The 16,087-nt window shown below is 36.3% G+C and overlaps 1 protein-coding gene across 4 annotated transcripts in view; it reads right to left on the bottom strand.

The window, feature by feature from the left end:
- The window catches only part of DISP1 (dispatched RND transporter family member 1), a 216,360-nt gene that overhangs the window by 15,478 nt on the left and 184,795 nt on the right, over positions 1 to 16,087 (bottom strand). For all 4 annotated transcript variants that reach the window (XM_007107671.4, XM_055084039.1, XM_055084041.1 and 1 more), the window contains exon 3: positions 5,738 to 5,767. In XM_007107671.4, coding sequence (XP_007107733.2) covers positions 5,738 to 5,767 — 30 coding nt within the window. The remainder of the gene's footprint in view (positions 1 to 5,737; positions 5,768 to 16,087) is intronic.

Below are 16,087 nucleotides of genomic sequence, written 5' to 3'. Positions count from 1 at the left end.
AGAGTAAGAATAATGTCCATTCCTGACAAATAACATTTCACTGCTACATCCGTGCCTGGGAAAAAGAAGCTCTTAAATCTACACTTTCTAAGTGGAAAGAAATATATTTTAACAGAGGCTCCATCCTCCTTGCAGTCTCTTTCAGAACTTTTGTTTCTCCAGTGATTTCTTTCTCCCTACTTTTACTCCATCAGTTCTTGAAAAAGAGCTCAGCCCATAAACAGGTTTAGGTAGTGTAAGTCATAAGAATAACCAAACCAAACTGAAACCTCCCCATAAACCTATTAACCTTCCATTTAGCTAAAACTATAATGAACTTAGCCACTAGATTGTGAGCTCCATGAGGGCAGAGACTATTGATTGATTGACTGGTTGATTTAGTGTAGTATCAGTGCCTAGAACAGTGCCTTTTAAAAGGTGCTTGGTAACTATCTATTGATTAGATGAACAAAACCCATGTATGTACCTATCCTCCCCTCACTCTCTAATCACCACAGCCTGGCTTTAGTTTCTTACTACGCCTCAGAAACTCCTCTCTGTTACCAAATCCCACCATTAAGCCATTTCTTCCAACACCCTTCCCACACCCTCATTCACCACCTTCCATTGAAATATCTGTTTCTGGGCCCTTCCATAAGATCCTGGACCATGCCTTCCTAACCTGATGCTTCCAGATCTCAATAAGAACTGAGTGCTCCATAGAAGTTGACTAGACTGAACTTTGCTAAAATTCAAAATGTATTCTGCCAACTTCAGATTTCTTGAATTTTAATTAGAGAAAAAATGAAACATTTAACTTGTGGACAATTATTCTCAAATTCTCAACAGTGTTACTTAGCTCACTGGGCTGCTCTGATGGCTATTTCTGGCTCATTTGAAATAGGCTTCTTGCTCATATACTTTGAGTTTTTTTTCAAAATCATGCTAGCAGTTTAAAGAAAGCTAGTGGCTTTAACCATCATTCTGGAAAAAAACTATTATATGTCTCTAAGAATAGACGGCTGATTTTTATATTCTGATCTCTCAAATTCATAGATCTGGCTTTGCGGAGATATACAAATTAAATTTTAATAAGGAAGTTAAAATATAATATAATTATGCTTTAAGGGAGCACTCGCACAGGCATTTTTAATTATTGTTCTTTTAAAAGCAACCTTAGGAAAATAAAGAATAATAGCCTGCACCCACTAGGAGTTCCAGTTGCTCTCATGCTTTACATAGATTATTATCTCATATAATTCTCAAAACAACTTTATGAGATGAAACTGAGGCACAAGCAGGTTAAATCACTTGTTAAAAGTCATAAGCTGGCCCAGCTCATAAAACAAGCACGTCCTGGAGGTATAATGTACAGCATGGTGACTATAGTTAATAATACTGTATTACATACTTGAAAGTTGCTTAGAGAGTAGATCTTGAAAGTTCTCATTACAAGAAAGAAAAAAAATTTGTAACTATGTGTGGTGATGAATGTTAACGAAACTTATTTTGCAATACATACGAATATCAAATTATTATGTTATACACCTGAAACTAATATAATGCTACATGTCAATAATATCTCAGAAAAAAAGGTCACAAAGCTAGGAACCTAGGTAGTCTGGTTCTAGAGTCTGGCCTCTTAACCACTATGGTATCATGTCTTGCTTCAAACACAAGAGAAACAGAAGACATCAGGAATAAGTCAACTTGCCACAAACAGATGCTTCCCCAAAGTGTCATCTGAAAATTAAATTCCTAAGCCACACTAATAGTTAATTTCTCTATGCAAAATCACCTAGACCCAAAGGACTTCAGTTTGAACATTATTCACTAGACTGTAAATTCTGCATTTAAAAACTCATTAAGGAAAAATTATGCTAGATAAAATGGAATAACTTTTTAAGAACAATTATGAACGTAATGAAAGCAAATCACAATATGCTGATTGTAGTTGTTCAGATGTAAACACCAAGTGGTCAGAAGCGTTCGTATTTCTGGAACACACCCAAAGCTTATATTCTCTATACTTTATTTCCTCTTCTACCAAATGCAAACTAAGATGAAAGTAACCGGTTTGAAGCAATAAAGTCCTTTGTCAATAGCACATTTGAGACTTTCTGTTCATTGCTTCAGACTTAAAGAGTCCTTTACGTTTTAGACCTTTAAAATATCAGGCCTATGAAATGAAAATGGCCCCAGGCTTACACAATTACTCATTATACTTTATGTTAAATGGATCAATTTTCTTTCAAATGAACCAGAAGTTATGCATTTTTACCTACAAACATGTTATCAATAGAGGGCAGTGGGCCCCAAATTGCTTAGCTTTCATACGGTGGTTTAATTTACCCATATAATGACTTTTTGTTTGTGTTCTTGAAAAATCTGCACACATGCATAGCAACCTTAAAAACCTCATTCAATAATTGCTCTTTCTGGCCTTTGAAAACATTTGGTTTTGATTTTATGGCACTGCTCTATACCATATCCATGCACTGACTACATATGGAAACTTTACGGCATTAGTGATTTCAGCACATTTCTTCCAAACACGTTTAACCTTACTATATTACAAGTCCACTTCCTCACAAAGCAGATGTTTCACATGCTAACCTTTCCTAGAGACAACTGTTCGCCCTTAAGAAATGGAATCACCATCCTGAGGACATAAAGCACCATGGGGGAAAGCCCCAGCTATTTTGAGTAAATGTCATTCGGACAAGGGGTTTTTCTAAATACCACAAAACTGCTGAGGCTATTTCTGCTTCCTGCTGTCTATTCTAAGATGTTGTGTAACTATGGGCACCACATGGGAAACAAAAGTTTCATGTATAATACGAAACCCAGACAATGGTTGTAATATTAAGGAAAAAATCTAATAAAGCAGGAAAACTGGAGAAGTAAAGGAAATTAAAAATGACCTATAAATTTTATCGCTATATTTTTTGGCTAATTCCCTTCATGGTGAGTCTGGGTCCCAAGTACATAGTCTAACTAAGTTTAAATTTGAATAAAGAACCTGCACATTCTTTTCTGTGCATTGGAAGAATTTTCCAAAGGACCACTCTTTTTACTATAGTATGTTCCTCTGCGTACCATGTAGTACTTGTCTTTCATCTGCCTGATCTTAATTTTGTAAATCTTTAGACCACACACATAATTGTAAACGCAATCCACTTCTGTAACTCCTGGGTGACAGCAGGCAGTCATTTTCCAGTGACTGACCAGGTAACAGTTTTCCTCAAGGCCCTACTGCTGTATCAGCTGCTTAGGTTAGGCCCGCAGTTGCTATCCATGGCACTGCTCTATAAAAAAGTGTATCCATGGCACTTCTCAGTAGGTTAAGTCTCAAATAGTACAGATATGAAGGACTCAGAAGAGCAGAATGAATGGATTGCGTTTGTGGGTAAACTGTGGATCTGAGTAGGTGGGCAGGCTGCCTGGCACCCTGGTCCAGGCTGTTCCTGCCATGATGGATTTTCATGAGTATCCAATGGGAAGTCCCTCAAATATCCTCATAGATTCTCAGCCACCTTATTATTGGGTTTATTCTGGGAAAAGATCAGAAATAACTGTTAAAACAAATGAAGTGTCTTACAGGGCTAACTTATTCTGTAGTGACATTATATGGGGGCCTGTTTTAAATGGGCCATTTGTATTACAATAAGGCCCTCCACAGTAAATTTTCCTCTCAGCTTACAAAGACTTTTTTCTTTTGCCCTTTGCTGCCTTGCTGGAAACACTCTTCTCTTTCACCCCTTCCTTTCTGAGCAGAGAGCCAGGCTTTAGAGAGTATGAGTACCTTGGACTTGAGGCCTCCTTTTCCCGACCAACCACCCAATCCTTAACCCCTGATAGCTTGGCTTTTGCTCTCATGACTCTTCTGAAACTGCCAAAGTCAACTAACTCTCTTGGTTTTCATCTTCTTTGACCTTAGCAATATTCAACACTTCAGCTACTGCTTGCTTCCTAAAAAATCTCTTCTTCCTCAGTTTCTTTCTTTCTGTTTCCTTTAATATCTCTCCCTATTCCTCTTGGCCTTTAAGGGTACCCATTTCTAAATGTTATTAATCATAACATTTCTAGTGGCAGCAACTATCAATTTAGTGGGAGGAATGATTGAAGCTTATGGAATTTCACAGAGGAAAACAGTACAGAACTCTTTCTTTCTTGTGAAGTAATAAACTCATTCAACAATTAACATTACATAGTAAGAAGGCAGGCATTCTGGGAATAAAATAATAGCAGACATGGATATTACCCTCAAGGAACTTAGAGCCTAATTCAGAAAATCAGACAGGTGCACAAATACCTACAAAACCAGGTCAACAGAAGGATACAGATAAAATGTTTTGTGAATTCAATGAAGGAAGCGAGTACTTCCAGCTGGGGTAGGAAAGGGGAATCAGAAAAGGCTAATTTTTGGAAGAAGTTGTATTTATATGTGTATATACTGAAAAGAATAAATTCAGGTTTTTAAAACTACCAATCTATTAACAGAGACAAATATATACGAATCTTTCAAAATATAAAACTTCTGGTCACTTAAGAAGATCCTATTATTTCTAGAAAAATGGAAATTCATTTTCTTCACATGCCATATTTACTTGTAAAACCTCTCTCCATCTTTTTTCCATAATTTTCTGCAAAATTGGGTAAGTAAAATGTAGTATATGCATACAATGGAATATCGTTCAGTCTTACATAGGAAGGAAATTCTGACACATGCTACAACATGGATGAAGCTTGAGGACATTATGCTAAGTGAAATCAGCCAGTCACAAAAGGACAAATACTGTACTCTTCCACTCATATGAGGTATTAGAGTAATGAAATTCATAGAGACAGGGTAGATTAGTGGTTGCCAGAAGCTGGGGGGAGAAAGAAATGAGGAGGTACTATTTAATGGGTATAGAGGTTCAGTTTGAAAAGGTGAAAAAAGTTCTGGAGAGGAACAGTGTGATGGCTGTATAATAATGTGAATGTACTTAATGCCACAGAATTGTCTACTTTAAAATGGTTAAAATGGTGAATTTTATGCTATGTCTATTTTATTAAAATTTTAAAAATATTTTTTAAATGTGAAAGGAGTTTACTAATTAAAATTTATGTAGTAATTTTACTCCAAAGAAAGGATGACTCTCCTGAGATAGGCTTCTGTGTTATTAGCATCTGAGCTTCTTTAGCAAATGAATATCAAAGATCACTAAGAATTTCTTAAATAATATTATATCTGGAACCACAATGTACACAATGTACAAGGACAGCTGATGAGACAATGCTTTTCTCAGAACCTCTTGTCCATTTAAAATTTTGCTTTTTTACTATAAAACTAAAATTAAAATTTTCCACATAAAAGAACACCTCCGTCTTAACATGACAGCAAAATTTTTAGAAACACAGACAACCCAGCTGAAATAAATTGCCATGAATTTAAGTCATGGTAGTTGGCTGAACAGTTTTTCTCTTAATAAGTAGGACACTGAGAAGACAATCCATTACAGGAAAGATTTCAAAATAATTATGCAAAAATACATGATTAAACCCAAATAGCATTTAAAGGCTAAATGTCTACCTTGGGATTAAAACCACTTTTGGAGGTACAGGATTCCTCAAGCAGCCAACTCAGAGGAAATTTAGTTTTCCTTCACAAAAACATGAACGAGGAAGGCGAAAACAGCAGCAAAATGTAAAGAAAATACTAAAAGGGGAAAAGCATACACTTATTTTAATAAGATAATCCAGACTACTTTACCTTTTTGGTAACTTGAAAGGTCTGGATGGGCTGGAAAAAAAGCAAAGGAAAAACAATCAGAAACAAGGCATTGTAATATAAACACATGCTTTATATATGTATTTAACATTTTACTTGTGATCTCTCTTTACGAAAAAATCCTGGAAGGCTTAAAAAGGATTCTATTTGAGAGATTTTGGATTTAACAATGAATGTTGACCATCTTGTGCACCAGTAGGGGGCATCTTCCCAAACTCTTATCACACCCTCTTAAAGGAATCACAGTCATACCATGTAACATTCCCCAAATCTACAGCTACAGACTCCCTCATCTCTCTCACAACAAGAAGCCACATACAAGTCTCCAATCCAGGCTGCTTCTTACTTATCAAGGATCCCCCAACATCTTTTTTTTTTTTTAATAGGACATCAATACCTTCTTCAACTAGAAATATTGTATTCCTTCTTTAGCTACAAGTCACTACTCATGTTTCACCATTCTGGAATACAGTGGTTCTCACAGTGTGGGATGAAGATCCCTGGGAGTTCCTGAGATCCTTCACAGAGTTTGTGAGGGCCTCCCTTTTCCAACCCCCATACCTGTTTAAAGCTGGGTTTTCTCCATAATTTTGTATATTTCAACCAAACAGCAGACTGCAGTAGATGGCAGAAGCAGGTATGAGAATCCTGCTGTCTTCTCTGAAGCCACACATCAAAGAGACTTGCAAAAATGTGAAATGATACTAATCATCTCACTAAACATTTTTTTTGTTTTGGAAATGATATTGTTTTTCATGAAAAATATTATTTACGTTAACATGTAAAGGGCTTACTGTCATTATTTCAAATATGTTAAATTAAAAATTTTAAATTTCTGTTTCAATTCCAATATGGCACATATCAGATACAACACACATAAACAAAATACCTTTGGATCCTTAATAATTTTTGAAAGTGTAAAGGGGTCGTGAGATCAGAAAGTTTGATCACCATTACACTGAGAGTATACTTAAATATTTGCTGAATAAATGAATAAATTTCCTACCTGTGTACTCTCTCCTAACCTGAAATCTTCCACCAGGCTGTCCCATACTTTGAGGAAATAAAACAAAATGAAAAATCTATCTTTTAGTCTTTCTACTTCAAGCTATTACTCTTCCAGTAGTTAGAGCCTTATTTTAGAATTTCTTTGAGATCTAAAGTTTCCTTTCATGTTTTCCCTCTCCATTACATGTGTCTCGCTAATATACATGTATTCATTCTTAAAAAAATATTTATTTAACTCCTGTTATAGCCATGAATGAGACCAACAGGGTCCCAAACTTCATGGAACTTACATTCTAGAACGCACTTTGCATTAATCTGTTTACATGAAAGATGCCTATGTTCTAAATTTCATGCTTTATGTACATGTCCTCGTTAATGAGTCTAAGCCCCTTAAAAATACTAAACTCAAGGAGATGGAACAACTCCAGAGATTGCAAGCACTGGGAACAATGTTAGAGAAGAGACACATTCCAATTTCATCCCAGTCCTATTGGTAGAGATGGGCCTCAGTTTGCCTTTGGTCATTCAGGGTCGTAGGAACAGAGCTGTAGAGAGAACTCATGTTTCTTGATTCCTAATTTGCTGTTCTTAGTCCTGTGTGTGTCGGTCTGTAATACCAGGGGGGAAAACGACATAGGGATAATCATAAAGTATTCATCCGTCATACAGGAAAAGAAGTATTATTTCTTTCGGGAAATGTGGAATTTAAAGCCAGAGTTTCCAGTAAGAAGAGCATAAGAGAACTTGTTGCTTTACGAGCAAGTATGAGACCAAATATTCACAGCATTACTAAAGAAATCCCCCCAAAGTGCATTCTTCTCATATATGTACAATAAAGAGAATTCAGTTTTAAAAGCTAAAAACTGACATTAAATCATACCCAGCGACCACATCTTATTTGTGTTCACATCTCCATAACCTAGTAGAAAGTATGGTCCTTTGTGGATGTCAGATCAGAGTTTGCTGGATTAATGAATGAGCATCTTTTATTACTTTTCTCAGGTTCAACAGCTTTGAAGTCAGTAGTCAATGGATAGCAAGAAAATGAGGACATAAGTATCAACATAGGAAAATTTAGTTTTATTTTCTATTTGTTTATCTCTCTTTCTGTTAAACACACACACACACACACACACACACACACACACACACACACGCACTTTGTAACTTCAGCCCATTCCTATCTGCCAATCCTAAGCTCCTTTACCACTTTACTACATTTTCTAAGTTTTCGTTTGTGCCTCTGAATCCTATAATAGAGGCCCTCTTATTCCTCAGTGCTGCAGGAATAATTAATTTGATGGCTAATCAGAAAGGTTAAAGTAAAAAATTCTGAAAAAAGTGCCATATACATTCCTTAAATATCTAATTGTAACTGAAATTTAAATGTATACTCAGCTGCCAATCTTTTCTTACTTATCACACTGCATTGTCTATAATTTCCAGTTTTGGAGGACTTCAGATACTTGTGAATAGCCTGAGTTCACTAATTACAATATGTAATATAAGTTTTGGTGATTTCCCCCCAAATCTTTTACGGTTGTTTCTCTCATGCCTAATTCAATATCAATTTTGTGGATGTGGTTGAGCCCGGCTATCTGAGCACAGAGGGAATGATCACACCTACAACCCTAGGAGCTGGTGAAGCACTTGAACACTTGCTCTACACAAATGGGGCTTTCAATAAAAATGTCTGCTACTGAAGAACTCATGAAGAACACTCGTTTTGGGGGGTAAATCTACCAAGGGAAAAACCCCACTATCTTCTCAAATATAATTATATATTGATTCTTTAAATATACATTTTATTGAGATATAATTCACATACCATATAATTAATCCATTTAAACTGTACAAGTTAATGGGTTTTAGTACTTCCACAGAGTTGTGTGTCCATCACCACAACCACACACTGCTTTTTAAAGAACATGCTATCTGAACACCAACGATGAAGCTATTAATGAGCTTTGTGAGAAAATTTATTTTTTACAGAGAGGGAGAGTAAGACACTGACCAAAGAAGCCAATCGCTTAACTTGTATACAAAGCCTTAATTTTTCACTCCCAGTTTTCAAGTTACACATCCTCAAAACTACCTCTTGAATTTCCACAAGAAGTTAACAGATTTTGCTGTCTTTAGACCCAAGGTGATCCCCAGAGCCATAGCTCTGGGATAAATCATACCAAGCAGTTGCAAAAAAGTATTTTATTATATACATTTGGGGTTGTAACAAATGTAAATATTCTTTTGCCTCCTACTCACCCCCATTAACTTTTTTCTTAACTGAGAAATTCATGGATCTATGACTAGTTTGCTCCCAAGAGACAGAAACAAGTACATATTCATCACATTCTTTCTGCTTGAGTAAAGACCTCATTTTAGGTTAAATTTGAGACAATAAGTAGAGATTGTTGACATCAGTTGAAAAAGAAAAACTAAGGTTACCACAAAGATACCTCCTGGGAAAACATAAGTTCCCTTTGAAGTTTTTATACTAATGGACATGACAAACAGATGTTTGAAACACCAAAGCCACAACTGCAGGTAAAACATGAAACCTGTTTGATTTATGGTTTACGGTGTTGCCATCTTGAGTTCTGCCCTACAATCTCTTACCAGAACATACCTGTTTAAGGAGGCAAGCAAGGGAATCCACCACATACTTTCGTGATCAAAAATAGTCTTCTTCCATCTCTACCCTCTTTCCGATTTGCTACCTTTAATAGCTATCTAATAAAATCTGCAGAATGATTTTTTTCCCCCTAACCTCAGTCTTGTGTTGCTAAATAACAACTGGTAAAAACAAACAAGAGAGAAACCATGTTTTTCGAAGGTTCATTCACCTTTTAATACTGTCTGGTCAAAACTCATGCCAAAAATAAAAAAGCAGATAAAAAATAATAATCATAGGTGGGAACATCTGCTTGTTCCTTGGTTAGGGTTGTAGCCTTTTTCTCTGCTGAGAAGAAGTCCCAAGGCAGATGACATTTGCACGCCCCATGACACACTCCCACAGGCTGTAGCGTAAATAAGCTTGGGTTGTGCACAATCCCCAGATGACTGGCTGAAGTGTCTCTCTCCCACTCGAGAGAGCATTTCTGTGTGCGAGTGGATGACACGGACATGATTGTAGGGCTAAGCTCAACTCTGCTTTCAAGACAATAAATAAGGCACTTATAACTCAGTACTCATAATAAGTAATTAACTGTCCCTGGCACTTCACACTTGAGAACTGTAACAGCAGTTGAGAACCTTGGCTCCAGCTCCGATGACCAGTGAACTGTGGTACGTGCACATGTATCGGTCAAGGGACCAACTAAAGACACTGTAAAGTTCTCAGAAGGAGGGAAGGTGCGGGGTGCAGAGTGGGGTAATCATGACGGTGGGGGTTGGGGGATGCAGAGAGGCAAGGAAGATTTTTTTAAAAGGTAATTTGTATGTGAGGGAAAAAGTTAACAAGAAACAGAAAAAAATGTAGAAAAGCTACAAATGGCCTGTTTTTTTGGTTTCCCTCACCTTTTCTCTCTCTTTTGATAATTTTTGGGAAGACAGTGGGAGATTGTAGGGTGAGGGAAATGGGACAACTAAAACATGAAAACATGCTACCCGTCTAGAGAACTCAGTTGTTGACATAGCTGCAGAATTAATATCACGACTTAGAAAGGGGCAGTATCAAGTTTCACAAATTCCAAATAGCTGTTCCTAGCATTCAGGAAAATCAAAGCTACGGAAAAAAAGGGCTTTGTATATTTCTGAACAACTAAAATGCTATGAAGGACATATATTTTCTACTTCATGGTAGTAACCAAATTTAAATAAGAAAGTGCTTAAAGTAGCACATTTTAGTCTCAAGAGTCCCATACTTTAGTCCCATTGGATTGTGCCACATTGCCTTTTTGTAAAAGGGTATTCCACAAGCAATATCTTTAGCTCATTGCTGGTATGTTAGGAAGAAAGTATCTGAAAATAAAGAATCCACACTTTGATGAGCATTCTTTAAAAGATTTCCAACAAAAACAAAACCAATCTTCATCACTAAGTATTTCCACGAATCACCACTGGCACATTTGGGGTCTATCGTGAAGACGAAACAGACACCCTGTAGACAAGCTAAGCTCGGCCTCTAATTTATCTTCATGCACCAGAGCTAAATGTTTATGGTCTGTGTCAAGTGATTTGAAGGATAACAATAACCACAACGACTTGCGTAACGCACGTCCTGAATGCTCAAGGGTTGTTGACTCAAAAGTGCTGGTCATCTTGCCGTCTCAAACTGTTGTAACCGACCAGAGTCCCACTACTACACAAAACATAAAATAAACTAGGAGACCAAGGATAAGGTTGGGAGTGGAGGACTAATATTTAAAGAGCATGTAATAAATACCAATCTCTTTATAAATGTTAAAAAAGAAATTCGGCATAAATTAAATAAATATTTGAGCATGAGGAAATTGTCTTTAAGAAAGTGGTGAACGAAGTAATCAAAAGATGTGAGTTAAAATAAACAACAAGGACCTACTGTATAGCACAGGGAACTATATTCAATGTCTTGTAATAACCTATTATGGAAAAGAATCTGAAAAAGAATATATATATATATATATATATATATATATATATATATATATGTAAGAAAAAAGATGTGAGCTCAAGTCTGGACCCTGAAACTCATTAGCTGAATGGTCTGAACAAGTCCTTTGATTTCTCAGGATTTGTGAGAAATGGATAATACCTGAAAGTGAGCTGTATGAGTAACAGTTTTCTGTAAACTGTTGAGCATTATCCAAAGATAAAAAGGTCTAACTCCCCCTCCTCCCCCTCCCCCTCATCCTCTGCTACCACCACCACCACCATTACGAGTAGTTCATCTGGAAATGGCGTTCGAGCATCAGTTAAGCAGTAATGCAGAAGACTAATGAGGAATAAAGTGTAATGCCCTTCTATTCATAAGCACTGTGAGCCTTTATGATTTACTTTACAAGATTCAAATGGCGCTTGCTGCTAGCTGAATATAATAAAAATAAATGGTATCACACCCGCAAGCCTAATTAGAACAAGAAATCGTTAGAACTGTAAGAAACGCTAAAAGTCACCCTTCTAATCTTTGTTTTCACATTAATAAAGAAGAAAAAGGTCAAGGATCACAGAGCAAGTCAATGAAGAGCCAGGTCTGGAATGCAAATTTTCTGACTTGATCCTGTACTTTTTGGCCACAACCTGGAAGAGAGTACCCTGATGCAGATTATGAGAAACTGCTGGTGAACCAAAAATGAAAAGGAGGGCAGAACAGGAAGATCTTATTTAAGAGCAAATGGTATGTGTTCACGAAAGTGCACATGCAAGGATGTTCACTGAGGTGTGGTTTACAGTAAGGAAAAAAGGGAGAGCAACCTAAAGGTCCATCTTTAATGGATGCTTAAATAAACGGGGGTACATCCATACTATGAAACACTGTACAGAATGAATACACAAACGTACACATACACATGCTGATATGGAAAGAGCACCAAGACAAAGTGAGAAGTTTCAAAATAATTCATCCAGTATTTATGGGAAAAATGATATACAAAATATGTAAATGTATGCTAAAAATTCAGAAGGGAACATGGCAAATCAATAGTCTTGTTTACCATGAGAGAAGGAATCAAAAGTGAGTTTTACTTTGTATTTTTGAATTCTTCATGAGAATGTATTCATGAATTCGTTGTAAAGTTAAAAAGAAGTGAAAAAGAACTTTATAAAGGGAAATTGTATATGCATTCATTTAGGTACATGTGATTGAAATATTTTCTTTGAAAATTTCTCTCACTGATACAGAATTTGGGGAGAATGGAAGCATCCCAGCTAACTATATACTAGAAGAAAATAGGTAACGCTATACACAGATGATAAATTTTTGAAGAACTTAAAACAAAATACATTTAATACAAAATCTATTTGATCAATTCAAATATTTACTGCACAGTTCAAATGACACCAAGTAATTTGACCTTCATTGGAATCACCTGGTTAGCTTAAATAAAGAAAGGGATTTGCAGGGTCCTTCCCAGGGATCTGGTTCAGTAGGTTTTGGAATAGAGCTTATTACACAGTCAGAGCTTGAACCACTGCTTTGGACAATTTGCCAGGAAAATGTGACTTCCAGACAAGAAACAATTAGAGAATAATACAAGAAAATAATTGAAACTTAAAGGTATAGTACAAAATATTAAGTGAGTGGGGAACAGGGATATAACATTGGAACAGCGTACTCCAAAGAGTAGACCCTGAACTTGACGTAAGTAGAATTTGAACTAGGTCTTGAAGGACGGATAGATTTCAGACAGATAAACAGGAAGCAGAGGGAACGGAAACAGACACTGTGCCAAGACCTAAGCCAGACACCTTCCCGTAGCAGCGTGAGCAATGTCAGTACGACTTAGGAGGGACTAGCGCGGAGGGCAGCTTACTGGAGTAGGCGGGAAGCAAGCAATAGAAATAGGAAGCTGCTGAAGTTTCTTGGGCAAGAATGGATACAATGAAAACACTATTTTAGGATGAATGATCTGGTGGCAAGGTGCAGGAAACACTAAAGATACGAAGATCAGGTTGGGAGCTAGTGTAGAGTTCTAGGTGTACAGTACTGAGAGGAAAAGAAATGGCAAAGACTTTAAACTTCCTTTAATGATTCAGAGGACCTCTGAGGATCTTATACATACATATGTGAATCAAAATATGAGTATCTATTGTCATAAATATAGTATTATATAATAATATAGTATTATTAATTAATTATATAATCAATGTTATTAATCATACAATTATATATTTATTACCTAATATTATATACTTATAAAATATATTAATACAATTAATGTACTATATATAATTATAGAATCAATAATATTAAAATAAATATATATATTACAAGAAAAATTCAGTGAAATTTTGGATAAACCAAGGTTTATATATTCTATGTATAACACACTTCCATACTCTCGGTTGTTTAATATTTATATATAATGAGGTACTTTAAGTACAATTAGAAATGCCTAAAACTACATTTAACTTATCTCTATATAATGAATTAAAAATAGTTGTGGTGCTTACGGAAATGAAGCTAGTGATACTTTGAATTACAATGCAAAGGGGTTGTCCAGAAGGTTAATCTGGAAGTTGAGGGCATAGTTTTACAAGTATATTTTGGGGGTTTACATTAAGCCTGATTCAACAAATATATTTTATTACTTTCATTAAGATAAGAAAGATACACAACCATTTCTCCATTTTCAAAATTTTATGGATCTTATCTGTAAAAAAGTAAAAATGTTTTGTATTTTCATTACAAAGTATACAAATGATACAACTAAGAGTTCGTATGTTAATTAAAATCTCGGTAAAAGGGCTTCCCTGGTGGCGCAGTGGTTGAGAATCCACCTGCCAACGCAGGGGTCACGGGTTCAAGCCCTGGTCCAGGAAGATCCCACATGCTGCGGGGCTATTAAGCCCGTGCACCACAACTACTGAGCCTGTGCTCTACAGCCGCACGCCACAACTACTGAGCCCACGTGCCACAACTACTGAAGCCCGCGTGCCTACAGCCTGTGCTCCGCAACAAGAGAAGCCACCGCAGTGAGAAGCCCGCGCAACGCAACAAAGAGTAGCCCCCACTCGCTGCAACTAGAGAAAGCCCGTGCACAGCAACGAAGACCCAACGCATACAAAAATAAATAAATAAATAAATTTATTTAAAAAACCCACCTCAGTGAAGGTCTATTTGCATTCCTGAAAATAAGTTATCTATTTTATTAATAGGACAAGGCCTTCATCAATTAGACTAGAGATCAAAATTATAAACATAATCATAATTCACAAACCTGCCAATTATTTTCTCCAACATTGCTGGTCTTCAATTTTTAGTATAACATGTCTGCATTTTGTTCAATGTAAGAACTATTATTTGAGCTCCACGTTACAAGATTATTAATCTTTTTAAAATTCATTTCCCACATATTTTGGCCCCCACCAAGTTATTCAGTATCATACAAGTTTGAGTTTGGAAGGTTAAAAGTCACACCTGCTACCAAAAAACTTGGGGGGGGGTGGGGAAGTTAAAAAAATAATAAAAATCCGCTGTATCAAAATGAATTCCAACAGTGTAACCAATATCTTGCAGCTGTTGTGATATCTTCATTTTACTGGCCATGAGGATAGATTATTCCCTCAACTTCTACAGAAATTCTTTAGTTATGCTTTTAAGAACAACAATATATAGTGAAACTGATTTTTCTTCCTTAACTAAATTTTCTCATATTTATCCTTTAACTAAAAAGTTAAATTTATATAACTCAATGGTCAGAAGCTTTAATAAAAAAGATCAAAGCAAAACTCTTAATACAGTTTTTATAAAAGTAATACTGAGAGAAAAGGGTTTTCTTCTCAAAGTCTGAGGTTAAAAAAAAAAATCAACTATGCTTAAAAGAATTAGACTGAGAATAAATGAGAATTTTCTGAAGAAAAATGAGGAAAACCCCAACATGGCGGGACCATGTGTTCTCAAGCTGTGGTGAGGTCCTCGCTACATTCTGGTGCTAGGGCAACTAGGCTAAAACTTAAAGTTCACTGCATTCAATTCATAACGGCATAGATTCTGTCTGCAACCCCAAAACCTATCATACCAAACACCATGAAACCAAGCTGAGGAACTTATTCTAAGAATAATGTATTAAAAAGACCACAGTGAGAAGTAAGAAGACCTGCTATTAACTGGGGATTAATCTTGGGTTTTAACCTCTCTGGCTTCAATTTCCTCATCTGCAATATAAAGAGAGTTGAATTAAATTATTTCTAAGGTCCTTTCCTGCTGTGAAATTCTACTGTATTCTCGTGTGGAATTTCAGAGAGTTCCATCACATAAGTATTTCAACACTCTGCCATGGCAAAAGCTGGGAAGCCAGGTCCCCCTCATCAAAATTCCATGTTGAAATACTTCATATGAATAATCAATAAACCCTTCCCCCACCCAGAAGGTAGGTAAGAACTAGTGTTTTAAAATGCTTTGAAAGAGAATGCTGGCTCCTTATATGAATAGCTAGAGAGATTGGCTTTCTAAATGACTAGATAAATGGTTTATGAGAAAAGGGGCTAAGTAGGAGGATGGGGCAGAGTTCCCCAGCCTAATGTTAGATAAATATGAAGGTGGATGAACTGTGATGTAGTAACACATTTTTGGTAGTATGTATCAAAGGAGGAAAAAACGCTGTAGGAAATCACGCCAAGTTATCAAAGACGCTGGTGGGATAAGAAGTGGTGAGGAATCATCTAGTTCACCAACCTAGTGAGTTT

Source organism: Physeter macrocephalus, chromosome 4, assembly GCF_002837175.3.
Source record: "Physeter macrocephalus isolate SW-GA chromosome 4, ASM283717v5, whole genome shotgun sequence".
NCBI lineage: Eukaryota > Metazoa > Chordata > Mammalia > Artiodactyla > Physeteridae > Physeter > Physeter macrocephalus.
The sequence above is the reverse complement of the archived record's forward strand: the minus strand, read 5'-3'. Positions and strand labels throughout refer to the sequence as shown.